We start from the raw sequence: 27,295 nt of genomic DNA, 5'->3' as shown, positions 1-27,295 counted from the left end.
AAACTTTTGCCTACGTGGAAATTTTAAATCTTTTCAATTTTCATTACTCTTAGTCACTGGGCTCACGTTATGGTGGTACACTGCCGCATAAACCCAATAAAGTGTTACAAGGTAAGATGCGCACGCGTGCCCCGCCATTCAGGTAATTTCAGCCACAAACAATTGGAAATTTCACCTCAAATTCTGATAAGCGATGCACTGGCAGGAAAACTGAGTACCAGCGTTTATTTAATTAGGCAAAAGCCGCATGAGTACGAATATTTATTGCTATTTTCCCTTTCTGGCTGCCAATGTTTTGTTATCAGCCCTCAGCTCTCGATTCCTCTGACATTTGTGTGGGTTTTGATGAGTGTGACGCTAATGAATATAGTCGGTACAGATATTGTAGCTATAGCCCTGAGCTTCTCCCAACTGACGATCAGGGTTTCAGTGTTCGATGTAATTAGCTCACGACAACACGTTGCGAAATGAAGTCTGCCTTTAAATCAGTCATATTTTTGTGCTTTTTAATGTCCGGAGGTTTGGCTCAGGATGTGGAGCCTGAGTTTCCGGTATTCGTTGAAGACACTACAGTGACGGAAACTGAACATCCTGTCGAAAGTACAACTGCTTCTTCAATACCAACAACATCTGAACGCACAACAACGACAACCGAGTCTATAAGGACTTCAACAACACCTAAGCCCGCGACAACCACGAAGTCTACAACAACTTCAACCACACCTAAACCGTCAATAACAACCACGAAGTCTACAAATACTTCAACCACACCTAAACCGCCAACAACAACCACGAAGTCTACAACAACTTCAACCACACCTAAACCGTCTATAAGGACTTCAACAACACCGGAACCCACGACAACCACGAAGTCTACAAATACTTCAACCACACCTAAACCGCCAACAACAACCACGAAGTCTACAACAATTTCAACCACACCTAAATCGTCTATAAGGACTTCAACAACACCGGAACCCACGACAACCACGAAGTCTACAACAACTTCAACCACACCTAAACCGTCAATAACAACCACGAAGTCTACAAATACTTCAACCACACCTAAACCGCCAACAACAACCACGAAGTCTACAACAACTTCAACCACACCTAAACCGTCTATAAGGACTTCAACAACACCGGAACCCACGACAACCACGAAGTCTACAAATACTTCAACCACACCTAAACCGCCAACAACAACCACGAAGTCTACAACAACTTCAACCACACCTAAACCGCCAACAACAACCACGAAGTCTACAACAACTTCAACCACACCTAAACCGTCTATAAGGACTTCAACAACACCGGAACCCACGACAACCACGAAGTCTACAACAACTTCAACCACACCTAAACCGCCAACAACAACCACGAAGTCTGCAACAACTTCAACCACACCTAAACCGCCAACAACAACCACGAAGTCTACAACAACTTCAACCACACCTAAACCGCCAACAACAACCACAGAATCTACAACAACTCCTGCACCTCCCACAACAACAACAGGAATACCATCTACCATTTCCACAAGTACCCAAAGGGAACCCACCTACCCAACGACCCAGCTGCCACCCACAACCACAAGGAAACCAACTTACACCACCAGGAATCCCTGGAATTGGTATCAGCCAGCGCAGCGTTGTTATTTGAGAAATCAAGTGAATTACGCTCGTAATTTCTACGGTAAATATAATAAGACATATAGGAAGAAGAAAGTGAGTCAAGGTTTATTCCCACTGACTCACAGTTTGTTTTTTCAATTTTCAGGCTACGGCTGGACTACATCTTACAGTTGTTATCGGTGTTGTTATTATGATTACAACCATATTTCCGGATGCAGTAAACTGCACGAGGGGCGCTGTTGGTGGTATATGGGGGCTACTTTTAAAATAAATCGCTTATAATGGAAAATAGAGTCAATGAAAGGATATTATAAGAGAACTTTTGCAAACTTTATCCAACATGCTTTATGAAATATGTTTTAAAAAAAGTGAATAGTATGAGTAATAACATTAATAATAACTTTTAAAAGTGTTTCTCTTCTAGTCCAGAGTGTAAACATTGCCCAGATTCAGGAAGCAATCCTTGAGATGCTGTTGGCTTTCACAGAAATCGGGGAAGGGCGGTGCCAGAACTTCGTACATAATCCGGATCAGGTCAATAAATTTGGTAAGGGCCTTCGAATACTCTCCCGTTTCGTACAGTCTCTTAGCCGTTCGGGTCATCATCTCAGTGTCCTGCATGACCTTGAGACCCTTTAGGATGTTCGTTATCTCTCCGCAGGTCACGCACTTGACCATGAAATCATTGCAACTCGGTGGCACCTCAATAACGGCGGCACAATTATTCGGAGCCTCGCATCGAAAACGGATGATATCCCTGGGAAGATCATCGAATTTGGGCCAATTATCGATGCAGGCATCGCAGGAGCACTCGAACCAGTACAGCTCCTTTAGTCGAGCTTGTCGCTCCGATCTTTCGTCCTGCGTGTAAATCGGACCATAGTTCTCATTGATTGGGAGTCCGGCTTCGATGGGACGGACACTGTTGATGTGGATGGTGTTGCCACGGAAGTAGCGAACCACTCCAGGATCGCACGAGTGATTGAACAGAGCCAGGGTGGGGTAGATGGCGCCACCAATGAAGATAGATTTCTCCCTTCCTGAGGAGCTGAATTTATGCAGTTCGGCAACCTCGTGGGTGTTGAACTGGATGAACTGGAGACTCCGTAGCACCAATGAGGCTATGACTTGGATCTGGTCCTGCTTGGGCTCCGGGCCAAAGTAACCACCGGCCTTGAGGCAGCGGGTCAAAAAGCGGGCCATCAGGACGTGCTGAAAGAAGTTGGAGGGCTGACGTTCGCCTTGATGTCTCTCCAATTGGGCCACTCGGCGAAAGTCGTCTTTGGGCAGGCTGGAAAAGTTTATATATTTTATAAAACAACTTTGTGTAAAGAAATCTTTAAAACCCACTTACCTGATCAACTTTTCCGGTGAGAGTTCTTCATCAATTGTAGGCTTTAACTTGAGGAAGTAATCCAAAGGCTTACTGGCGATTATCCTCAAGGCAATATGGTTATTAATTGAGGCTCCCGATCGCCACAGAATGGGTACTATGCCGCACTCGTATTTATGAAATTTGTTGGCTGCCTCTTCACGACATTGTTCCGAGCAATAAATGACATCGGCACACCGGGAACAGGCCACAGGAACCCCACTCCTATTGAAAGGATATACAAATGGTTTACCCTTTTCAGATCATCAATCATCAATCAAAATTACCTCACAAAGCAATTCTCGCAATGTGTTTTGGCAAATTTCTCCAAGAGGACCGCGACGAAAGGACGCTCTACGAGCAATTCTTCGCCAGCTTTCACATCGGCAGCTGCCCTGGCGAAACGACCCTCCTGCCGGTTTCGATCGATCCTTACCAAAGGACTCACGAACTCCTTCTCCTCCGGCAGAGTCTGGGCCTGATCCAAAGTAGTCTTTCGCTTTTGCTGCTTGGCCTCCTGTTTGGCAGTTCGGGGGTCGTGTTGTAACATTTTTATCATGGTCATGGCATCCAGGTTGAGTTTGGAGCGCTTGTCGGAGGTCAAAGTGGAGTCATCCATGGTGGTGATGCATTTTCTTAAAAATTTTTAATTAGTATTCATGTTCATCAGGTTAGTCGAAAGTAAAACTCACTTGAAAGCTTCAATCGTATGAGGATAATCCTTGAGAGCCATGTAGCAGCGGGCTTGGCGTTCGTAAAGTTTGTAGACTAGATCCTTGGGATAACCCAAATCCAAGGCTCTGCGGATATCTATGAGACATTCTCTGGAAACGATAAGAAAGTGTTATGTTCTGAATAAAAAGGTAAATAATAAACTAAACTCACTGATATTTTTGAAGATGGTATAAGGTGGCAGATCTATTAGCCAAAACAATACGTATTTCAGCCACTAAAAAATAAAGATATAAAATGTTTTAAGATAATGTTTTAGTATTTTTCTGAATATCCACTTACCATTTCCACTGGGCAGTGCCAGATAGCTTCTGGTATAAAGAACCATGGCCTCCAGCCACTTTTTGGCCTTAAAGGCGGCAGTAGCCGACTCCTTGATCTCTGCTGCCAAAACAGCACTCTTGCCGGCAAATTCCTGGTTCACCACCAGGTTGGCATCCCCAGCCTGCACCCATGGTAACTTTTCCACATAGGCCACGCGCTCCTCATCACTGCCACAGGCCGCTAACTTGGCTATATCTGTTTCGCATGTGGCTCCTGCCTGATCCTTTAGCTTCAGGTAGTATTCGGCAAAGAAGCCCGTCTTTTGGCTGAGTGGAGTTTTCATTTTAATCAAGTTATGTATTAATTAAAAAAAATTATGCAAGTAACAAAGAGTTTTCACACGATTTTCTGTACTTTCAGCTAGAAAAATGCACACGAACTGAATGGGAAAAATGAGAAAACTAGTCGACAACGTGTGGTATAGCTTTTCGGCGGTTTTATTTATAGATTAAAGAGAATATTGGGCAAAGAGAAATTGAGAAAGCAGGAGAGAATGTTCTGCGTTTGTTTACTAACAAAATTTCCGACTGAGTTTTATTCTCTCGCATGATGGTTCTTTATTTACCAAACACGAAAAGTCATTTATAGGTAATTAAAAATGTTGACTAAATTTGGCAAGAGAGGTGTCGGAAGCGTTCGAATTTTGCAATTTGCGGAGACCGGTTTATGCGCCTCTTTAGCTCAGTGGCAGAGCACTGGTCTTGTAAACCAGGGGTCGTGAGTTCAATCCTCACAGGAGGCAATTGGAAAAAGTGACAATTAACCCGGGGGGAAGATAGTTTGGGGATAGTTTTTTTTTAATTTTTAGGGAGTGCTAAAATAAACTATAATAAACATTTATGGTATGCTTGAAATACCAAAACGTAGAACCAAGAATCTGCAAAACAATGAAAAAAAAAGAATTATTAAACATAGATTTTATGGAAATAAAGTCATATTTTTAATTTTTATTTTTAAATTTTAGACTAAGACTAATTTTTAGATCTTCTAATAAAACTAATTATATACTTTATTTATAATACTTTGTGCATCTGACAAGTCAGTTGTTTGTATATTAGTTGAAGATTTTGTTAAAGAACTCTAAATATAAATAGTAAATGTGAGAAAGAAATCGTAAATAATAAAAATAATATAAAATTATAAAACTGAAATAAAAATAAATGATTTACGAATGCCTCCTGTGAGGATTGAACTCACGACCCCTGGTTTACAAGACCAGTGCTCTGCCACTGAGCTAAAGAGGCTTGAGCAACGCGGCCGGCAAAAGCGAAACAAGAAGATAGCGCGAATCGCTTGCCTATTATTCGCGCCCATGTTGGCAGTCGCGCGGGTTGTTTGAAAAGTTACACACGAACAATTATAATTGTGTGGCACTTTAAGAAATTGGCTCGACAACAAAGGAAATTAATGTTTCTGGCGTTATCTAGGCATCGACACTTGAAGCAACCGGCAGCTGGCTAATGAAGACAAGTCGAAGTTCAAAGAAAATTGCGGGTGTGTGTGCTTCACTCCAAGACTCCAATTTGTTATGGGTAAATTGTGGAGAAGTGGCGTGGGAAGTGGAGGAAACAACGCTTCTAAATTGTGTTACTGGAACTCCGCAAGTGTATAGAGCCCTTCACCCAGATGGGTTATTGAAGATGGGGCACAACTGTACCTTTGGCATCGAAGCCAGTGGGTTCCCATATCGAATTACCTTTGTTCAGCTCTTTGGCATTTAAGTTGTATGCAAATCCGCTAAAGCGCCCGAAACAGAAAAGGTGAAATGCGTAAATTACAGTGTCAACATTACAACGCCCACTTTGGGTTGTTGTTTGGTGAAAAATTCAAATCGTTTTTTTTCGGGGTGTCCCGCTGTGAAAAAATGCATTTAGGAACAAAGGAAGGCGAAACCCAATACGGCCGGGCAAGGGTGCATTAAAAAAATGTTCTAGTATGTAAATTTTCCTAAGCTGTTGAATCGCGCCCCGCTTTTGACTTTAGGCATTTGTAACCCCCTTCGGTTCATCGGTCCTTCAGGATATGCGACAGTGTTGGAAAACAGTCAGCAAGGACGAACAACTGGACATGACAGGCTACAGTACAAGCACTCGGCCATGTCATCAATCATCAATCACGGCAGTGAATAGAAGGGGTGGTATGTCTGTCAAAAACAATGTAATCATCAGGGCTTACAGCGGATCGGCAGCTGTCACTTGTACGCGGTGCGACTTGTAGTACAGTAGAGCCACTCAAAGGATGTCCCCGGCCCTTGGTCCTGATCCTGGCCCTAGTCCTGATTGAACATTGTCAATACTCGTAATCACGATGCATGGGGCGAGGTTTATGGCCTGTCATCCCAACACAAAATATTTATCACTCAGCGTGCAGAGTTGCACATCCTGGGATGTGGCAGTATCTTCTATGGAGTGTGCATGCAACAACCCCTAATCAAGTTGGATGCTGAATGCATTTCGAATCGCTTTCGTCCAGTTTTTGACCCTGCCTCCGAGAATCGCCAATCCGAATGCAAATTCAAGCGGAATAAACGATGCATGCAACACCCTCCCTCCCCCTGAGTGTCCCCTTCTCTATTTTATTTTAATTTTACTTTTTTTTTTGCCAAGATCCGCCAGTTAATTACAGTTTATTTTGCTGTTTCCCCTCCTGGGCCCATCTTTTTATTTTGTCCCTTTCCGTTCTTGGTGGTTCTCGATTGCACAGTCACTTCCATACTTCCATGTACATGTATTTCATTAAACTTCCGCTGCATTTGGGTTTTTGTTTGCTTTGATACCCTTCTGTAGGGTTTGGTTTACTCTTCTGTTTGTTTGCTTTCAATCAAGCTCTTTTTTCTAAATTTATTTGTATTTTCATTTTTTGTCCAAAAACAAATATTGATCGAAATGTTATTGAATTGAAAATTGAGTGTTAATTGGATGGATGGAAAAAGGCAGAGGAATATGCTATAGAGTATCTCTCCACTTTATAGATAGTTTCATTTGCATTTTGCAATCCATTAAACTTCCGTTTCGCATTGTAGGTTTTTTTTTGTTGTAATTTTTTTGTCATTGCCATGTTATTGTTGTTGCCACAGATTTTGTTTGTTGGCTGGCACAGGTATTCATGTCAACTTGATTTGCAATGAAAACTCACAGACCCCACAGACCATTCACAGACAACAATCGAATAAAACCGAAATTAATTGCAGCAACTAAATTGTGTTTAAGCCAGGCTGAGCACCTTCCTGCCCTGCCTCACAGCATTGGCAGCAACAATACCCACAACACCCATAATAGCAGCCAAATAATTAAAAATCATTTTTCTCTTCCAAGCCCCTTGCAGTTCATTCTGTTTTGTGGCAAAATGTCATTTTGTGGGCGAGAAAACGCATTTGGCTGTTGACATTTTGGTAACGTCATAAATTATTTATTATTACAGGCTTTACATTTTGGCCATTGTCTGAAAAGTCTTGAAAATGGATTTATTTTTTGTTTTTTATGGAACTTGTACTTGATTGCCAGCTTAGATGTTTTATTTGTTTATGAGCCGATTTTGCCTTTTAGCCAACTTTTGGCTTTTATGCAAATTAAAGTGTGTCACTTAATTAATTTCGAACGATCGGATAAGCGTTTTAAATAAATTAAGGTCTCGAGGTGATCGAAATCAAGTTGTTTTCTCATTGAATAATTTCTGTCGAGACCTGGGGTCTGATTTGTAACTTAATGGCATCTAAATTTTAGTGAACTAATGTAAATCAAACGGATAATAATGTTAAATCAACAAATTTGAGACAATATATTGAGTGCCAAGTTGTAGATTAGATGGGCGGGGACATGTATATTAAATCAACTTGAGATTAGTTTAGAGTTGAACAAATGTTGGATAAACCAGTCCTGCTTTTCTCAGAAAAACCAGACCGCTTTCAATCATTTGGAGTGGCTTGTGTTTCAATTCAATCTTTCTTAAGCTGTCACTAATCCATCAAAGGAAAGAGTCAAATTTCAATTAAATTCTCAACTCTTTTCTTTGCAGAATTTTCCATTTCTTTATAGGCAATTTCCTTTTGCTGTTTTAACAATCATTCAATTCATTCAATAACCCTCTTCGCGACATGACTTCCCCGGGACACTCCCTCCCCAGTCACTGGGGGTCAATGGAAGTGGATGTGCACAAAAGGCCCTAATTCAATTTGAGTTCCATTAACGTAAACGCATTGCGTGGAAAACTCTTCAGACCGAAATCAGTTCAAATTAATTAACAACTAAAAATAATAGAAAATGCCCGAAAAGAAAGCAAAACACGAACAAAAAATGCACTGCAATGTGTTTACAAAGGCAACAATGGAAAGTGCTTCAGCTCAAGTGGAAAACAAAAGCTAAACGAAAAAAAAAGAGATGTGTTTGATTCGATGAGGGGGTTGAAAATTCCCGTTTCCAGAGCAGTGGCGTCGGCGGCAGCTGGCCAAAGGGAAAGGGAAGGGGTAGAGGTAGGGCAGGGAAGGCCAGGACGCATAGGACTCGCAGGGCACGTGGCGCATGCGCCGGCGCCTGCTCCGGCTCCTGCTCCTACTCCTGCCACGGATCACGATTTGGGTCGGGATCATAAGCTGTTCATCCAGCAATCCATCTGTAATACAGTTACAACCTGAGATTGATGGGCAACCTAAGGGGATGAGACAGGATGAGAAGTGACAGACTGTGACGAATTGCTGCCCCGGGCACCAATGCTACTAACCTCCCTCCCCACACTCTATATATTTTTTTCGATCTTTTTTTTCGGGGTGCTAATGACAACGTCCCATTGATGTAATGCTTTGTGCCTGTCAGCGAGTATTAGCCTCATATTTCTCTCCTTTCTGTTTTTTGTTTTTTGTTGCAACTGCAATTTTACACTAAATCAGGCAATTTTTTACCCAATTCCAGGATGCATTGTTTTCGCTTGACACTTTTTCGGATTGATTGAAAAAAGACAGAAAGACGGGGTAGAATTAGTCAGATTAGAATCCTTATTTTTTTGCGGTTTCGGGACGCTTATTTTAATGCGATTTAATGGCAATTTGGGCACCTCGGGTAATTTAAAGCCATTTTTGGCCATTTTATTACCCTCGTCGACACATTAACTGCAGCTGTTGAAATTTTACAACTCAGCACGCGACAGTTGCTTGTCTTTTCTTCCGTCAGGATGAGGATCGGGATCCTTCTTCATACACATTATCCCTGCGTGAGCAGGAATTCTTGGCCTAACATATGGTCCCTAATCGATCGGTCGTGTGGCGTACTTTCCGGGGGGAAAAAACGCCCTGACCCGGAGCGCCGTTGATTTTACGGCTGCTGCTAGCGAAGCGCAAAGATCGTTGATCCATTTTGCACGCACTGCTGCCTCGAAACTGAAATCGAACTGCACTCAGCACTGAGCAGTCCGCACTCCATCCAGCATGTATCTGAGTATCTCTCGGATGCGTGGTAATCAAAATGATGATGTGAAAATATTTGCTCATCAAGCCATGTCGTTTTCATTTCAGTCTTGACTTGAGGCTTTCAGGGAAGCCCTAATGGCTCCGTCTTGGCAACAGGTGAACAGGCTGCCGAATTTCTGGCTCTTTCTTCTGCTGACCCTAATTGTCATGGGCCACTGAAGCGCAGCGCGCCCAAGAGCCGATCATAATGTTGATTATCCGCTGAATGTGTGTAATTTTTGTGAAATTAATATCCGGTCGGCCTGACCTTGTACGCCGGCGTCTATACGTCCGTCCCCCATCTCTCTTTTTCACCTTTTCGCTGCCATTTCTCTTAATTGCGTTGGAAAGCATTTATCAGCTTGGCGACAGTACAAGAACAACTGTGTCAACATATGTTCGAGTTCTTCATCTGTTGCCAGTTATCTTTTGTGTTCTACTCGCAGATACAAAGATACACAATGCAAGCCGAGCTCTCACCCTGTTGAAATTCGCTACTGGGACGGCCTCGATTCGTGGGCCTCTTTAGCTCAGTGGCAGAGCACTGGTCTTGTAAACCAGGGGTCGTGAGTTCAATCCTCACAGGAGGCAATTCGAAAGCTAGGTTTTTCTTTTTTTGAAGATTCTTTTTATAACATGGTTACAAAAAGTGTAAATTATACTCTATAAAGGGTCTTTCTTATGGAACTATCATGGCAATCTATCCTTAGTTCTTCACTAAAATTCTTGATATTCTCAGGCACATTCCATTAAGTTTAACCCCTAAATAGAATGCACCTGTCACCTGCTTCAGGACGTGGAAACGCTCCAGAAATGCGAGCCAGTTCCGCTTCCATTGGCACATTTAATTCGTTTAGCGAGTGAGACAATTTATGTTGTTTTGCGACCAGGGAACTGAGAAATGTTCTATGAACACGCACATCTCAGCCTTCGGAAGAAAGGAGAGGACGTCGCCAGGTAGATGGTCCAAGAGTTTTCTTTATGTGGCATAAATTCAATTTTAATTGAGGTTACAAGCGGCTACTTGTTCAGCCATCGAAATCTCATCCACTTGGCATAAATTACGGCTCACAACGACACTCCCGGTTTTTCCTTCCAATTTCAAGTGCCACAAAATGTAAGAATTTATAATGTTTGATCTGGCCTTTTGCCCCGGCCTCCGCTTCAATTACCAAACCAAACCGAAATCCCGGCTCGATCTCATTCTTGGAAAAGCGAGGGAAACCCAACAGCAAGTCTAGTTTTTCCAGCCACTTGCGGTCTTCCTTTTTTTGTTATCGTTGTTGTTTATTCCGTTCGGGATGAAAAACCATAAAAAGTCTCCCGTAACTGACAGCGTCAAGTGATTTTCTTTTCCTTTCTTTTGTTTTTTTTTTTTCAAGAGGAAGTGCTTCATTTTTTTTCAGTTTTTTTGTCCATTTGACAGGCAACAAATAACTCTTCGATTCGGCGCATTCTTAGTCTTTTGTCTAGATCCACCAGTGAAACGAAAGACTCAAGCGACGAACTTGTATGGAAATAAGCCAACAGCTTTCGGTGGATTTGGTAATAGACTCGGTCTAACGGTAAAGCACATTTCACTCGCCACTGCCAGCCGGGCGTTTTTGATTTATCGCCTCTGCCCTGCCTCACATTAGCTAATCGAAACGATATCAGCCCATAAAAAGTTTTGCAATTAAGGAGACCACGCGGAGGGTTAAAACCCAAAAGTAGCGCACTTGAAGCGCGTGAGAGGCGCAAGCGTAATCCCTTTTGTTTTTTTTTTTGTTTTTTATATATTGCATGTCGCTTTAATTTTTATATAATTTTGATTTATGTCTGCTCTCGAATCGCGGCTCTGTATCTATTTTGGGTTGCCTTTAATGAAGGGAAATACAATCAACGCCAGCAACCCCTACGCATCAGGATTCTACCCCGATTTAGGGGTAAAGGGTTTCCTTTTTTGTGAGCTCCGGGATTGTTGTGATCATTTTAATTGACTTTGCGCACGAGCGGACTCATCCAACCGAATCGCCGGAGATAAGAGTGCATCGAGGGGAAATTATATAGATACCATGCCATATGTCGATGATGATGCAACTGGAGCAGCAGGCAAATGAGCAGTTTAAAATGCGCTATGCAGTCGTTAAATCGGAAATCTCAGATGCAGACGGCAGCTGTCAAAATAGGCAAAGACACCCACCGAAAATAAAGGCGAGGGAGTGGAGTTCAATGCACTGGAACTCTATTAACCATTAACCATTACGGTCTAACCCAATAAATCCCATTGCACTTTGCCAGACCTCTCCTGGCTTCGGCTTTTCCACTCTCCCTCATGTAACAACTCTCTTATTATCAGTACTGGCAGGAAATTTAGCTATTTTCTGTAAATTTTATGCTACAATATTTTAGTATACAATAATGTAAAACACTATTACAATAGAAGGAGTGTAAGATTAGGCTTTAAATGAGAGGCATTAGTCATTTATTAAAATATGATTATGGGCTTGAAGAAGCGTTTAACATTTTATTTATGTTGAAAGGCAAAAAACCATATTAATTTCGGATATTTTTTCTCAAATTTTTTTTAATATGGGTAATTATTTTTCTTCTTAATGAATGAGCTATAAAATAAACTTTTTCTTAGGGTGTCTCATTTATTTTTAATAAATATAAATAATATTATACTGAATAGTGTATTTTAAGAGCTGTCCAATAATATATTTGGCTGTTTTATGGCTAAAATTTACAAGAGAAACCGAGGGTGAGTTTACAACCGAGAGTGAGAGGCAGATTGTGAGTGTTGAAGTGCCGGAGAGCGGCTTAGTGAACTGCCACACGAATCGAGATACTCAGACTTTGTTCAACCGTCGTCGCGATCGGATGTATCTTTCGAATTTCCACCGTCGACGTATCTTTCGGATTCCGGTGAACTGCGCCTGCGTGAATTGCGGACCTTGTTCCTTGCACCCTGGAAGGAAATAAAACATTGTGTGTGTTTATTTGTTTACCTTTGTTGGTCTATCACATTCGAAACTAAATTTCCTGCGTCCGCTAAGGAAGCCTCGGTTGACAAAAGGAAACGCACAGAGGAAATACAAATCATAATTTAAAATTAAACAAACGGCAAACGGAAATAATTAAGCAAACGAAAATTAAATTAAATAAATTGCAACAAATCTGTGCCGCTTGCGCTTTAGTAACGGTAGCATAGCGATTTGGAGTCGTGCAACCAAACAATCGGTTTAAACATTGACATCATTGATTTATGCCTCAAGTGTAAATAATTCGCACAAAATACAATAAAACCAAATTGAGGCTTTCCATTCCACCCTCCAGCCATTCCACCTCTCTTGGCCGCTAAATCCGCACCAATCAAATGCAATGAAATGAAATGTTGCCATTGATTTGTGCACATTGCCATTGTTCAATTGTTGGTTGAATTTAAACTGGGGATCCGTACTTAAGTTGGTAAGTAGTTTTCATCGGCCACAACAATGGCCAGCAAATGAAGAGCGGAAGAATCGATCGCGGAAAGCGAAAGGTTAAGCGGCAATCGATTGTCACCGGCATTAGTGCATTCTAAGACACAGTGCGACCTCTTTACAGCAAACGAGGTCACATCGCATCAATGATAATAATGATGATAGAGCAATTTTCGTTTAGTTTTTCTGTCAGATTGTAGAAGGCCGCCACTCCTCTTCTGAAGATCTTGGAACTTGTCTTGCATAATCCCCAAAGATGTTGAAGGGGTTCTTCTTGATATCTTTGAATATTTATGACTTTCGAAACTCTTTCTTATCGTAACAAAAAACGGCCAAGAAAATTGAAATCTCATAAATAAATTACCCGGCAATCCATTAAAACGCGATTTGCTTTGTTGATGGGCTCCTCAGATACCCCAAGTAATCTGTCTGGTTTTTTCGCTAATTATTCCATAACCAAGTTCAAAGTAGCGCGCAAAAACTGATTCACTGATGAGGTCGGAATTCCTAACAACAAATTCCTCCAATCGGCCACAATCAATCAGTCAAATATGACTCGATCTCTGACCATATAATTACATATTAGATTTTTGCGGTTGAATCAGAACCTTAGATTGAGATTCTGATTCGAAATGCACTGGGCACTGGGTGGCAGGTTCTACATATATTTTCGTATCTCTCTCCCTCGTTTCTCAGCACCCATCTCGTTTTTGTCATTAATTTTAATTAGATATTTCCTTTTGGGAATCGATGGCTGCATTTGAATAACAATTGGCCGGTCGGTCTAACCGAAATGTGTGTTCATTGAAATGCCAAACCCCAAACCCTTTATCGGCAGGATGTCTTCGGGGTCTCTAGAGTATTATTTACATATTCTTCGAATTCCGCGTTCGTCTTTGACTTTTGTCTGCTTTTCTTTCGAAGTGTTCAATGCTAACAACCTAATCAAAGATTGTTTTTTTGGTATTTCTTGGATATGTAAATTTTTGGATGACTGTATTTTATTTTTATGTGGGTTTCATGTCGTGATTTCTGGCGACAGTGCCGACAGAGATGCATCAACGCATTACTACTGACTTTTGTGTTTGTTCACCCCACCGCAGCATCAAAGTGGGAATAGAAAGCCGAGATTCGGAAAGATAACTTTGCATACATCACCACTGTGTGTTTGTTAACTTTTTAGTCTAACTGTTTCTTGGCTTGCGGTTTTCACTTTCATTCAAAGGCACTGTGGAACTGTGGAACAATTAAAACGAGAGCTGCGAATCTCTATTTGAGAAATAAACCAAGCCAAACATTGATTTCGATTTCGCTTTCATTCGATTTTATATCCGATCTCTGGCCAAGGCAATTTGCACTTTCCTATAGCGCCTAATCGAAGGCCGACTTTCTAGAATTGATTTGCATAAATGATTTGTCCAGTGCGGGGACTTTCGCGACCCCAATATTTGCATCTCTCGACCAGAAGCAGTTCACATTCTAACTGTGAACAATAATATTCGTAGCTGGCAGATACCACTTCGACTCTGACTGCGGCAGATAATAATTGCTCAGTGGAAATGATGGGCAATTATCAACGGACATGGCAACAGCTGCTAAACAAACAACTGACTGTACAGTGTTTACTCGGGAGCTTGGATTTGGATTGCAATAATTACGATATCATATGCCATGCCGCAAAAAAAAAGTTAGAGGAAGTAAGAGCTCTGTGACATAACTCCAGAGATGGTTAGAACCACTAATCAAATAAACAAAACAATGACCTTTCTTTGAATTCCCCCAAAGTCATGATAATAAAGAAAGGCATAAACCCCAAAAAAGCAAACAAAGAAATTTCCATATTGATGTCAAGTCCATTAAGCAGGTTCTTAGCCAGTCGCTAGTGTTGCCATCATAACCTGGCCGGGTCCATTTCGTTGGCCATGTAGCCGGAGCCAGAGCCAGAGCCAGAGCCGGAGCAGCAGCCTCCGAGGCGATTAAAATTATCAATGTCGGGGCTGCGTTTTTTGTGACACTTGTGCACATAACACAAAATAATACCAGACAAGACCAGCCAATTGTCAAGCTGGGCCAATTCGTATCTGTTCGAGTCTGTGCTACGAGAAATATTTCAGCTTGTAAATTACCCCAAAAAAACACACGACAGAGCAGGTGTTGGGAAACTACGGCCGGACGAGGGTTAAGGTTTAAAAACTACAAGCAGAGATAGACAAACCAGCAAAACAAACCTAATTTTGGCATCAAGCCCTCTGGCCAAATGTTTATTCATAAAGGTTATTAATAATACAAAAAATGTTACAGAAACGGAATCAAGCCAATTTTTATAATTATTTTAGCCTTGTAATTAGTTGGTTGTTGAAAAAAATAAACTAAAATAAGTAAACAAAAAAAAAATTATTAATCACAATAGGCGACTGCCTCCTGTGAGGATTGAACTCACGACCCCTGGTTTACAAGACCAGTGCTCTGCCACTGAGCTAAAGAGGCTCTGTTAAGCGGGCGGCAAAAGCGCCATACAAGTAACCCCTGTTAGAACACTTCTAACAGCTGGAAAAAGTTAACAGAGCCATGCTTAACAGAGATACTGTTAGCCAACTTTTAACAGCTACTGCCAATTTCTCATTTGCATTAACCGAATCGTCACAGTCGGAGCTTTGGATCAAGTTATAAGAATACATATATGTACTTTTGAATAACTATATATATTAGAACCAGGTGTCATCTCCATTTTAGTAATTGAGCAAAACAATTTTGCATTGTTCGCTGGCTTGTGGGCGCGCACTGAGCTCATCTCGAAACAATTTTGTAGGCGCGTACCTACCGAAAGAGTGAAATAACGCTAACAAAACCAACATAAAGGGGGCGGGTTAGATAACGCCCCCCACCAGATACAAGACTAAGATGGGGGGAACTGTAAAAATATCGATTCGATTTCTGTGCATATTGAATTTACATAAAAGCCCGCATTTGGTGTGTGGGCAGATGCCTTTAGTATCCGACATTGGAATACGCAAAGATCGGCCACCGGCATCCAAATGGTCTGCATTTGATATATGGCCTAATGGTGGATCCGATTGAGATCTCTGCTGATTGGAATTTATTGCGAAAAATCATCAGAATCCCCGTTTTAAATCGAAGCCAAACCGATCCCGTGGGACCTTGGCGACATCGATTTGATCTGTGGCCAAGAAGCACTGGGAAATGATAAAAAGCAGAATAAACTTGTCATCATTTCGCCGGTTTTTGGGTCATTTTGTGTGTCGGGTCTTGGCTAGACCGGAATCGATGTAGCATTCGAACAAGTTTCACTTGCCACCAAGAGGCCGTTCCAGTTGCGTGGCCATCAGCATCGAAATTGCAATTTGCAACTTGAATTTTTAGAGGAGCAACAGTTATACCGCAATTCTCAATTCGCGGCTTGTTCTTGACTGGAAAACATTGTTTTGCTACCTTGGCTTAAATTGCTTCATAAACTTGGCTTTTTGTCGTGTTGCCGTGGCCAGTTTCACTCCCCTAAGTTGGCTTAAAACGCCGGAAACGCCGCTCTCAACATGAATCCAGTCTAAATGAAAATGATTACAGAGCTCACTGTACTATGGCTAATGGAGATGGCAGCGTGAGATATTAGGCGGGTTTCTAAATAGTGTAATCTTGTGATTAAATAAAATACAAGGTGTTGTGCTTAGCCCACAAAGAAAATGGTCTGGAGGCTGAGGTGATCAGAATTAACACAAATACTAGAAAAACATAATAAATATGATAGGAAATGATAGCAAACTAAAGTGGTTTCAGGTTTATATGTTGTCTAAGCCCAAGTTAAAAATTAGTTTAATTATAGCTACCTTTTTGGCTAAATTCCCCCCTCACGTAACCAGCTCTAATAACTTGATTATGGAGTACTACTACTTGTTCTTGGTCTGGTTGCGCTTCAGTGGCTCTACTTATTGCGCCCACATGTTCCGGAGACCCAGGGACCGGGGCCTGAGAAGCACCTGAGAGCCTTGTCTTTTTGTTTCGCTGCACATGCTCTCGTTCCTATTGAGCCAGGGAAGACCCTCTGGGAGCTGGGCACGCAAATTGCAGAATAATAATTACATGCATATAACTTGGCTCTCATATAAGTATTCCTATATAGTTAGGTATGTAGAAGAGGGTACAGTTGAACGATCTTCATGCTTGACAGACTTTTCCCACAGCCAATTGAGAATTGTAACTGACACTCTGCTGCAATTCGGTGAGTGGCAGAAACTTTGTAGATTCCAACCACAACGATGTCCCCCTAATTTCATCTCATTAGCAAAGCGTTCTAACAAAGTACAATCAACAGGGAGATGGATGGATTCAAATCAAGTCGCTAATGTGCGACGAGTACTTGTCGGAGTTCTCACTCAAGTTGTTCTAGTCTTTCTACTTTTTTTTGGTGTTCGGATTGGGGCCCACAATTAAGCATTAAAGCGAAATTAGATTAATGATAGGCCCACATTGGGCAAGCCGCACTTCCCTCTCGCCGGCCCCTCAGGGGGGCTTTTTTCTAGTTCCTGCCTCAACACGCAACACACGACCAGATAGACCCCAAAAAAATCTTGTTCTGAAGCTAAATTTTGTAGAACGATGCTCAAGGCAGTGCCAGCATAATAATTAGGCTCCAAGACTAATGACTTTCCCAGTTTATCTTGAAGGCAAAAGACGCAGACTCAGACTGAAAGCAAAACACTACAGTGTCAAATAGATAGAGATACAGATATAAAGATACACATTAAAGGAATATCAAATATCCATATAGGATTAAGAAAAAAGAGATCCCAACTCCATTAACAATTATTTTCAAATTAGCGGAGAAAGACTTTCACACTCTTCAGTGGCTAAGAAGAAGTTCTCTAGCGGATCAATCGGAAGTACTTTTCTTTAGAACTTTTCCCCTTGTTTTTTGTGTTTAGCGCCCAATAAAAAATAAAGTAACGGTTCGGGGCAGGCAGCAGTATCTTTGCTGTGTGAAATACATTTTGTATGTCACATGTATCTATGACAATTACAGTATGAAAAGAGCGCTTTGTCTTCGAGTGCCGACAAAGGCAAAAACATAAAGACAAACAAGTGAAAAGCCACGGAAAACATGGAAAAGAGCAGTCGTGGTTGTTTGGGTTTCTTGTGCCTTTGCCGGCACATTAAGTAATGTGATCTATGCAACCTCATCCGCCATCCACCATCCTCCATCCACAAGATACAATCTCGAGTATGTGTATCTTGCGGCTGTGCAAAATCTGCATATCGAATACATTTCTTTGTTGGGCCACTCTACCACCGAAAGTGCGTTGCCACAAAACTCATTTGCATGTGATCCGCATTTCTCTTTCCGGCTCACTTTTCTGGTTTTCAGCAATATGAATGAGTGGCCGAATGATGAAATGGGTAGTCGAAAGGATGAGCGAATAGTTCTAATTAAAACCGGCTCCAGCGAAACGTAAATGTAACGTGCCAAAGTTGTTAAAACCGGCGAACCGAAAATTGCAGGCCAATTGTTTTCGCCAGGCCAAGCGGAACACGAAATTAAACTGACTCTGAAGGCTCTTTATGTCTAGGACTGTAATTTAGGGCCTGTCCACTTGCCGGTGATAAGTTTAAAGGGCAAATGTCGTCTCAAGATGGTAACTGATAGTTTCTGTATCTCATTTTTTACTTTCAGAGCTAAAAATAAAAAGCCAAGTCTTCCATCATGGACACCGGAAGTGTGGTTAGTGAACCGATTTCCGCGCATCATCGCGCCTTCGCCAAACAGAAGTCCGCCTCCATGGTAAGTTAACACGATTGAAAGGGATATAATACTCGTATATAGTATAAAGTAGTAAAATGAAAATATGAAAAACCTATGCACCCGGGCCATTGTGTAAGGTCTAACTTAACATAATTAATGCAACAGCCCAGCCGCGTGCCGCCCCGCGTATTGTCTGTGATTCGATTATGTAAGTTCGCGAATGCTATATCTCCGCTAATTAGATATTGACACGCACAGACGTCGGGGCATTAAAGCATTAGCTTAAAAGTGAGCTGCAAGCACTCACCCCAAATACTTTGCATCGCAACACGCTAGAAAGTTGTCGAAAATGAAATTCGCAAATGGCCAAACATAAATCTGGGATTACAGGCAAATACCTTTGAAAAATTAAGTTGGGACAAGGCTTAAACCGAAGACTGATGGCACTTTGGACTTGTACAAAAATCTTTCTTTCCAAAATTATCATAAAAAAGTTCATTTACCCCTCAAAAATATTCAATTAAATATTTATCCTGACTCGAGACTCTATGTTTCCCGAACAAAAAACCTAAATGCATAAAAAATACAACATAAACATGTTAACAAATGCAATTTACAACAATTAATTGCAAATCCACATGAATGCATTTTTAAGCAACACTTTCACGCAGTCCACAATGCAGAGTCATTCATGCCATTTGAGAATTGTGAGTTGCATTCAACCGATCGGTAGTTCGAATATTTAAACATTTTTACCAAATAATTGTGTGTGAAATATGGCCTGGGAACTTTGATTTCTTTGCGGGGGAAGTGAGTTTTATGTTATGGCATCATCTGGAGCAGATTTGCCAATTTTTTTGAACTCAAAGAAAGTTAATGTTGATAAATGTAGCACTTATGATCTTACTAATCTTTGGCTCTTTGACCGCAATCATCATTTGAGCAATAAGTTGTGGCCTTTTGTTTGGTAAACACATACATCTGTTTTTTTGGGAGAGGGGCTGGTTAGCAAATTAGTAGAAAGAAGTCCGACACCACAATGAAACTTTCTCCGGCAGCAGTGAAATGATTGAAAGCAAAAGTGAGTGACGAATGTGTTTTGTTTGGGATGTTTGGGCCTGAGCTGGATGCTTCAAAATCAACACCAACATCCAGCATTGATGCGAATCATTAACTGACAGGTGGTTGTGGTGTTTAGTCATTGGTAATGATGCATCTATAAATACACCCAGGCCCAGTAAATTGGCCATAACCAAAGACCGAACAAACAACTCCCCCCAGATATGAAGTAATCATTACTGTCAGACCGAAACGAAATCGATACCTTTTTCTTTTCCTCAGCCATTTTCGTTTCGAAACCGCACCCCGGGTTCAAAATGCATTTCGCACCCTTCTTCAACCAGATTTCCTTACTGTCTACGGTCAATTAATTCCTTCCACAAAATTACATCAATTACTCAACGCAAAGCCACTCCTGGAGCTGTTAATTGAATTCAGCTCGTAGCTCGTAAAATATGCAAATTAATTTATGATCTGAGAGAAAAGTCAAGAAATCTAAGAATAAGATCCTTGGTGACAGGAAATTCTCACGTTCGCCCTGCGAAGTGGACAATGTCCAGTCGTATTATTAATTTGTTCAAAATTTTGTTTCAAACTGCAACTTTCTTAGGGTTATTGAGAGGAAAAAAAAGGGTTGCAGGGGTTGCAGATTAGGGTTCGTCTGGAAGGTGGTTGTTGCATTTTCTATAAGAATGTAGAATTGCAGCTGATAAAGGATCTTGTAACGGTTCTTGATCCTTCAATGGGGGTGAAATAAAAAATTCAAAGAGCCTGCCTTAGAGTTAGGGGAATTATTCATTGTCTAAAAAGATTTCGCTTATATTTCAGAGGTTTAAAGATCTTCATAGGTTTAAAGATCTTCATAGGTTCAGAAATTCAAAAAAATGTAAATCATACCTAGGAATATATATATTTGAAAGCTCTTTTAGCGCCAAAGCAACAGGTTCCCCCCAAAAAGCTTTCTTTTTTATAAAGCTTGCCCCAAACACACCCATTTTCAACTCAGCCGAACTCAACACATCAGCTGATGTGCCATCGTGTATAAACCGAAACTTTGTTTATAATACCTTTTATTTTTTCCCCAAGTGATTGTTATTTGTGTAAAAAATTAAATAATATTTTTATTAATATTACCAGTGATAAGCAATACCTCTGATTAAGTGTAATAGATGTGATAACGAAAAGACTGTACCCGAAACGAACAAAAAGTGCTCAATTATCAGTAATTTAACAAATTAGGAAGTTAATCAGATGCCATAAGCCAGTTGAATATTGATCAACTGATATACAATATATACAATAACAGGTGTAGACTGAATCGTACTTTTAGTGAGTCTAGGAAACTAGTGAGTAAATAGAAATCTAAACCAGCCAAGCAAACCCATTACTAACGAAGTCCAACCGATTAGAAACGATCCCCCCGGCTGGTCAGAAATGAGAATCGTCGGCAGCAGTATGATTTCAGCCTTCAAGCGGCTTTCATCCGTTGGAAGCCCCTCGATCTTGGCCAGTAATATCCGATCTTTGAGTGTCTTTGGAACCATGAGTCTACCCGATCGGAAGCCATTCTCCCCAGATTTTTTCTTCCGTCAAGTATGTTAACTACCCAAGTCTCTTATAATAGAAACTAATTGGAGTTTACTTTAAATTCAAACAGCTTTTCGATACGGAAAGTAGCACTTATAGTTACCTTCTGGCCGATTTGAAAAGCGGGGAAGCTGTGATTATTGATCCTGTTTTGGAGCAGGCGAAACGAGATGCTCAGCTGGTGAAAGACTTGGGTTTTCAATTGAAATATGCGAGTGAGTGTTGGAATCTGCTTTCACTAGATTACTAGATAATTTCACCATATATCCCCTTCATTTCAAAAGTCAACACCCACATGCACGCGGATCACATTACGGGCAGCGGATGGCTGAGGAAACTGACGGGTTGTCAGTCCATAATTGCCGTAGCCAGTGGAGCCAAGGCAGATCGTCACTTGAAGGAGGGAGATCGCATAGATTTCGGCACCCATGTGATAGATGCCCTGGCCACTCCGGGACACACCAATGGCTGCATGAGCTATGTGATCAAGGAGCAGGGCTGTGTCTTCACTGGGGATACACTTTTGATTCGGGGATGTGGACGCACTGATTTCCAGGAGGGCAGTCCCCGTCATCTCTACGAGAATGTTCATGGCAAGATCTTTACACTGCCGGATAACTTCCGTATCTATCCAGCCCATGATTACAAGTGAGTTTGTTTTAGGGAATTGTGAGAACTGACTCTAACTCTGCCCTTTTAGAGGTCAAATGGAAAGCAGTGTCTGGGAGGAGAAACGCTACAATCCCAGGCTTACCAAGAACCTAGAAGAGTTTATAAAAATTATGGACAACCTGAATTTGCCTTATCCCAAGAAGATAGGTGGGATTGTCAGAAAATGTATAGTTGTTTCTAAATGCTAAATAATTGATGTTTTTTAGATGCTTCTTTGCCGGCCAACCGGGAGTGTGGAGTATATGATATTCCCAAGGAGTGAACTGAAAACCATCCACCTTTAAAGACTTCATATAGGCAGCTTATATGATAATGTTGCTATTATAATCTACAAAATAAACACATACTCTTCTTATCAATATCAAAACAAGTCTCTTTCTTTTCAAAACAATAGTTTGGTTTAAGCAAATAAACTCATTTCGGTTTCCCTTTTTTTTCTTGTAGACCATTCTGAATCCGAAGGGTTGTGGCAGTGCCGTCAAGTACAGTCTTCACTCGGCTGCAGAGACCAACCAGGAATCAGGCAGTACCACCACCACCACTCACAGCTCCACCACGGGAAGGAGGCGCAAGGGTGGCTCGTTGGGTGGCACACTCTCCTCTCGATCCACGAGGAGCGAGTCGAAGGAGTTGAGATCGGCGTTACAGGACCGGGAGGCAGTTATCCAGAACTTGAGGATTCAACTGTGCTTGGGAAAGCTGCCACGCCCCACTGGACCGCCCCTCGATGAGTCGGAAAAGCCAGCGGCCGAGCAGAAACTAAACAGACTAAAAACCGAAGCCGAAAACAAGCGCATCAAGATCAAGAATCTCAAAAGCGCTCTGGAGAAACTTGATATTACAGAGTAAGTGACATATTTTAAGCCCCTTTAAAACGCTTTTTAATCCTAAATCCTATTTAATCCACAGCAACATAGACATTCGCATCAGACAAGCCGAACTGGAGTATGCTCTTGGCCGGGAGGAGCTCCAAATGCTTTCGATCGTGGAGGAGGCTCGTGCCTTGCAAGCTCGTCTGGAGAAGTCCAAGCCCGAAGCCCAAACCCTGTACAACATTATCAGTTCAGGAGTATCCCTAAGCCTACATGCAGTACATGCCACCTCTGGACGTTGGGCTGCCCAACAGCGAACGGATCAACCAGGATTTTATGTGGAATGGGCTCTCGAGGGCGATGGTCTCTACAAAGGAGATCGCATCTTGGAAATAAATGGTCGCCTGGTCACCGGCAAGTCCAAGGAGGAGCTGCAAAAGCAAGTGGGCAACTCGGGAAAATGCCAAATGGTAGTGCTGCGAAAGAAATCCGTAGCCATTCCCCAGAAGCAGCTCGATCAGGAGAAGGAGAACAATATGCGGCTGCAGCATCGCATTTCCTATCTGGAAGAGCAGGTGCGAGAGCTGCAGACTGTCAAGGAGCAGCCTCAACAACAGTCTCCAAATCAGCCACTTAACCAACAGCAGCAGCAGGCATCCTCGAATCAATCCCAGCACGTCACCAGCATCAGCATATCCTCACCGCCCTCTACGCCGCCCGAGAAACCCCTGATCTTCCAGCGGGGCAACTACATAACCACTCTAGTGGGCGGCAAACCCATCGAACTGATGGGTGACGAGCCCACCAAGACTCCCGTGGGACATGTGACCAAGACCCTTATCAAGGAGAACACCCACATTGATCTCAGGGAGCGTCTGCCGCATATGTACTCCATGCCCTCCAAGTCGTTGTCCGCCTCGAAGATTTCCATCAATAGCGATTCAGCGTATGTGCAGCATCATCGCAGGGAGAAGGAGCGACACAGGGAGCGACAACACCGCGATCGGCCAAGAGATCCTCTCCAGCAGCAGCAGCAGCTGCACCGGGAGCACTTAATGAGCGCTCATGCACGCAGCGTAGAGCATTTGAACCAGTACAATGGGTATGTTTATAAAACAACTCTTCAATATAACAAATACTAATCTAATACTATTTTCATTACTCAGAATCGATCGCCGTCGGGACACCCCGGGACGTCAAAGCGACGCCCACACCCTACGCCCCCGTCTTCCCAGCGATATGAGGAGTGTCAAGTCCCTGGACTTTGATAGCGAGAACGAATCGAAGCCACCGACTGAGAGCCGCACCACTCGACCCACTCCCCCCAAGAAACCATTGCGCCTGTCGCTGCAGAGAGCCCAAAGTCTACAAACCGTGGAGCTTCATCCCAACGCCGATCTCGAAAGGAAACGACCCATGAAGAGGGTCCATCACCACAACAACAACAGCAAGGGAGGATCATCGCCCACGGATGAGGGTCAGACCATGCTCATCGAGAACTGCAGTCCCATGCACACAGCCTCCCTGGGCAGGCACAAGCTGATCTGAATGCAAAGACCACAAAAATCAGAACTTATAAATATAACTAGCTTAACCTTCGACTACCACCAGTTGGTGGTTGAACCAAAAAACAGGCGGATATGTGCAAAATTATAATTAGCAATATACTATACCCTTACGAAACTATCATTAAGTGGGTAGTTTAGTTTAATGGCTTAGTTTTAGTACTTACTTTCTACACTCTCAGAAAAACATATATATTAATAAGTAGGGCTTGGCTATTATCTTGTAGCAGTATTGGAAAAAAACGTATATAATTGAGCGATTATTATTGTATGTGTCGTAGAATGGTTAGTTTGTCCATAGTACATGTGCGTACAGCTTTGGTGTGGCGACACATTGTCTAGTAGTTGTAGAATGCACAGCAGCTGAAAGGGAAAAAGGGACACACTCTGCTGCTGAGCATGGTCTGATCGGAGAGCGCGGACTGAATGCAAGAAACAGAGATGGCAATAGACTTTGGAGAAATGATGAAATTAGAAACAACTCTGTGTTACGCAGGTCAGTTTGGATGCGTCTCTTGCAACGAGCAGAACTTGCTGTGCAAACTTACTGAAAATATGGAATCGTTGGAGGGATCTCTGTCATCAGAAGTGGGATCTGCTTTGCCTACTGATCGTGCCACCGATCCGTATTTGTTGGCGTTGGAGCTGCAAAACCGCAACCTACTGGAAATCATCAAAAACATGCAGACACCAAGGGCACCGCCAACCGATGGAAAAGCGTCATATGTAGCTCTTCCAAAATTCAATCCTGACAGTGCTGGAGCAGATGCTTCCTCTTGGTGTTCAACAGTGGACCTAATTTTTGCGGATAACGTGCTCGAGGGTAGCAATCTGGTGATCGCCCTAAGCAAGGCACTAGAAGGCGGCGCATCACAGTGGCTTTCCCAAATTTGCTTTGCCGGCATCACTTGGGCGCAGTTCAAGGAGCTGTTTATACAACGCTTTGTTGGAATTGAGACTTCTGCCGCCATGCTGTTAAATGTTCTGAATGGTCGACCAAAGCCGGAGGAGGGCTTCGCTGAATACGGTAGCCGTATTGTTACGCTACTTATGTCAAAATGGAAAGCCAAGGATTTGGAAGAAATAGCGGTATCTGTGACTCTGGCTCACATGGCGCAAATAGATAACAAGTTGACGCACTTGGTTTTTACAAACAACGTAAAAACTCGCAATGAGCTACAACAACAGTTACACGCACACTCTTTCAAAAAGCGCAGTATAGATGACGATTCAACAGGCTCGGAGCGCAAGAAGTTCAAGTCTCCGACACCGACGGAATGCAATTACTGTGGAAAGGGTGGTCATAAATACGCCGAATGCCGTGCTCGCTTGGAAAAGGGTCAGAGCAAAGGCAAAATCAACAGCGGCAGCAACATGACTGGACCGAAGGATTGGTCAAGTGTCAAATGCTTTAAATGTGACGAAATAGGACATTTTGCATCCGCTTGTCCAAAAGGCCGTACGTATGAGAAGCGGGTAGATATCTGCACAGTAGCTCCACCGACTGGAATAATGAGGGCATCCGGTGAGTCTATTCCATTTTGTTTTGATTCAGGTGCTGAATGCTCCTTAGTGGAGGAAAGCGTCATGGATAAATTTAAGGGGAAACAAAAGAATAAATAACATTGTAAAACTTAACGCCGAGGGTACATACATAGGTGGTAGGCATTTTTGCAAATCGTTTGAGATTGTCAAAATATTAAATGGAGATAGATGTCTGTCCTTAGCAAGTAAGCGAATTTACAAATATTCCCATGAATTCTTAAGAGCTTTGCCGAACAATCAGCTAATACGCAAAGATAGAGACGGCATGATGGAAAAAGCGTCTGACAATAAAGAAAGAGATTCAAAAAGAAAAAAAAAAAAGGGGTGGCATAAATTAATGTATAGAGATATACCGAACAGAATTTAATGTTAAAAAGTGTTAAAGGAACTACACTAAAGTTATTTCATTGTGTTAAAGGAATTACACAAATGTTTAAAAGTGTTAAAGGAACTACACTAAAGTTATTTCAATGTGTTAAAGGAATTACACAAATGTTTAAAAGTGTTAAAGGAACTACACTAATGTTATATCGTAAGACGTGTAAAAGGAATTACAAAATTGTTAAAATGTGCCAAAGGAAATGCACAAAGGTTTTATTTTACAAAAGAGAATAATGTTATTAAAGAATAACAAAATGAATTAATAAGATTATGTTTAATTGAAGAAATGTAATGAATACAGAAGATTTGATATTTATGTAAGTGATTTTTATTTTTGAAAGCTTTTGTCCAATACATGAAGTAAAAAGAAAGAAAAAAAATATCTGTTTAAGAATAAAGAAAAGTTTAAAGAGAAATTGAGTCTCGTGGTATTGAAAACAAAACACACGAGGACGTGTGAGTTGTCAGGAAGGCCGTGTCGTAGAATGGTTAGTTTGTCCATAGTACATGTGCGTACAGCTTTGGTGTGGCGACACATTGTCTAGTAGTTGTAGAATGCACAGCAGCTGAAAGGGAAAAAGGGACACACTCTGCTGCTGAGCATGGTCTGATCGGAGAGCGCGGACTGAATGCAAGAAACAGAGATGGCAATAGACTTTGGAGAAATGATGAAATTAGAAACAACTCTGTGTTACGCAGGTCAGTTTGGATGCGTCTCTTGCAACGAGCAGAACTTGCTGTGCAAACTTACTGAAAATATGGAATCGTTGGAGGGATCTCTGTCATATGTATATGACGATTATATTAGCACAATTTTTCAATGTGAATACACGAATAATTTCACTTTACTCTGCTTATTTTGTTTTGATTGATCATTTACGGCCTGCTGGAGGAATTTAATATTAGAAGAAGTCTGGCTTACATAGGAGGTCTGGCTTACTGGCCAAGTTAGTTCTTGA

The 27,295-nt window shown here is 41.9% G+C and overlaps 4 protein-coding genes and 4 non-coding genes across 11 annotated transcripts; 5 read left to right on the top strand and 3 right to left on the bottom strand.

Moving 5' to 3' along the window:
* Positions 1 to 417: 417 nt before the first annotated feature.
* LOC6502540 (salivary glue protein Sgs-3) lies at positions 418 to 2,057 on the top strand. Of its 4 annotated transcripts, none has more exons than XM_032450676.2 (3): positions 418 to 756; positions 880 to 1,695; positions 1,780 to 2,057. In XM_032450676.2, exons 1-3 carry the CDS (start codon positions 468 to 470, stop codon positions 1,914 to 1,916), a joined length of 1,242 nt encoding a protein of 413 aa, XP_032306567.1. In that variant the 5' UTR covers positions 418 to 467; the 3' UTR covers positions 1,917 to 2,057. The 4 variants fall into 4 exon arrangements, with proteins under 4 accessions (XP_032306567.1, XP_032306569.1, XP_032306568.1 ...); XM_032450678.2 differs by having other exon boundaries at positions 418 to 879; positions 1,051 to 1,695; XM_032450677.2 differs by having other exon boundaries at positions 418 to 1,050; positions 1,174 to 1,695.
* LOC6495404 (SET and MYND domain-containing protein 4) lies at positions 1,941 to 4,463 on the bottom strand. Its single transcript, XM_001958733.4, has 6 exons — positions 4,021 to 4,463; positions 3,892 to 3,955; positions 3,699 to 3,830; positions 3,294 to 3,641; positions 2,989 to 3,231; positions 1,941 to 2,925 (listed from the first exon to the last, which is right to left on the bottom strand). The coding sequence occupies exons 1-6, from the start codon at positions 4,343 to 4,345 to the stop codon at positions 2,055 to 2,057; spliced, it is 1,983 nt and encodes a 660-aa protein (XP_001958769.1). The 5' UTR covers positions 4,346 to 4,463; the 3' UTR covers positions 1,941 to 2,054.
* Positions 4,464 to 4,732: 269 nt separating this feature from the next.
* On the top strand, positions 4,733 to 4,804 carry Trnat-ugu. Its single transcript has one exon. It is a non-coding gene; the product is annotated as a tRNA-Thr (tRNA).
* A 430-nt stretch (positions 4,805 to 5,234) lies between these two features.
* On the bottom strand, positions 5,235 to 5,306 carry Trnat-ugu. Its single transcript has one exon. It is a non-coding gene; the product is annotated as a tRNA-Thr (tRNA).
* Positions 5,307 to 10,018: 4,712 nt separating this feature from the next.
* Trnat-ugu lies at positions 10,019 to 10,090 on the top strand. Its single transcript has one exon. It is a non-coding gene; the product is annotated as a tRNA-Thr (tRNA).
* A 2,354-nt stretch (positions 10,091 to 12,444) lies between these two features.
* LOC6495245 lies at positions 12,445 to 27,184 on the top strand. The gene is made up of 5 exons (XM_001958732.4): positions 12,445 to 12,949; positions 18,647 to 18,754; positions 22,478 to 22,878; positions 22,943 to 23,947; positions 24,012 to 27,184. Exons 2-5 carry the CDS (start codon positions 18,677 to 18,679, stop codon positions 24,391 to 24,393), a joined length of 1,866 nt encoding a protein of 621 aa, XP_001958768.2. The 5' UTR covers positions 12,445 to 12,949; positions 18,647 to 18,676; the 3' UTR covers positions 24,394 to 27,184.
* Trnat-ugu lies at positions 15,379 to 15,450 on the bottom strand. The gene has a single exon. It is a non-coding gene; the product is annotated as a tRNA-Thr (tRNA).
* On the top strand, positions 20,782 to 22,392 carry LOC26514905 (persulfide dioxygenase ETHE1, mitochondrial). Its single transcript, XM_014908575.3, has 6 exons — positions 20,782 to 21,120; positions 21,184 to 21,367; positions 21,432 to 21,576; positions 21,646 to 22,009; positions 22,062 to 22,180; positions 22,240 to 22,392. The coding sequence occupies exons 2-6, from the start codon at positions 21,209 to 21,211 to the stop codon at positions 22,293 to 22,295; spliced, it is 843 nt and encodes a 280-aa protein (XP_014764061.1). The 5' UTR covers positions 20,782 to 21,120; positions 21,184 to 21,208; the 3' UTR covers positions 22,296 to 22,392.
* Positions 27,185 to 27,295: the final 111 nt, after the last annotated feature.

Source organism: Drosophila ananassae, chromosome 3L, assembly GCF_017639315.1.
Source record: "Drosophila ananassae strain 14024-0371.13 chromosome 3L, ASM1763931v2, whole genome shotgun sequence".
NCBI lineage: Eukaryota > Metazoa > Arthropoda > Insecta > Diptera > Drosophilidae > Drosophila > Drosophila ananassae.
Note: the sequence above shows the minus strand (reverse complement) of the source record. Positions and strands in the feature narration are given on the sequence as shown.

Coding starts and splice junctions, on each gene's coding strand:
- LOC6495404 (XM_001958733.4), bottom strand. CDS start 4,345: ATGAAAACTCCACTCAGCCAAAAGACGGGCTTCTTTGCCGAATACTAC. Junction 3,956..4,020: donor GGCACTGCCCAGTGGAAATG/GTAAGTGGATAT, acceptor TTTATTTTTTAG/TGGCTGAAATACGTATTGTT. Junction 3,642..3,698: donor CATACGATTGAAGCTTTCAA/GTGAGTTTTACT, acceptor AAAATTTTTAAG/AAAATGCATCACCACCATGG.
- LOC6502540 (XM_001958734.4), top strand. CDS start 468: ATGAAGTCTGCCTTTAAATCAGTCATATTTTTGTGCTTTTTAATGTCC. Junction 1,696..1,779: donor TTACGCTCGTAATTTCTACG/GTAAATATAATA, acceptor TTCAATTTTCAG/GCTACGGCTGGACTACATCT.
- LOC26514905 (XM_014908575.3), top strand. CDS start 21,209: ATGAGAATCGTCGGCAGCAGTATGATTTCAGCCTTCAAGCGGCTTTCA. Junction 21,577..21,645: donor TTTTCAATTGAAATATGCGA/GTGAGTGTTGGA, acceptor TCATTTCAAAAG/TCAACACCCACATGCACGCG. Junction 22,010..22,061: donor TATCCAGCCCATGATTACAA/GTGAGTTTGTTT, acceptor CTGCCCTTTTAG/AGGTCAAATGGAAAGCAGTG.
- LOC6495245 (XM_001958732.4), top strand. CDS start 18,677: ATGGACACCGGAAGTGTGGTTAGTGAACCGATTTCCGCGCATCATCGC. Junction 22,879..22,942: donor GAGAAACTTGATATTACAGA/GTAAGTGACATA, acceptor TTTAATCCACAG/CAACATAGACATTCGCATCA. Junction 23,948..24,011: donor CATTTGAACCAGTACAATGG/GTATGTTTATAA, acceptor TTCATTACTCAG/AATCGATCGCCGTCGGGACA.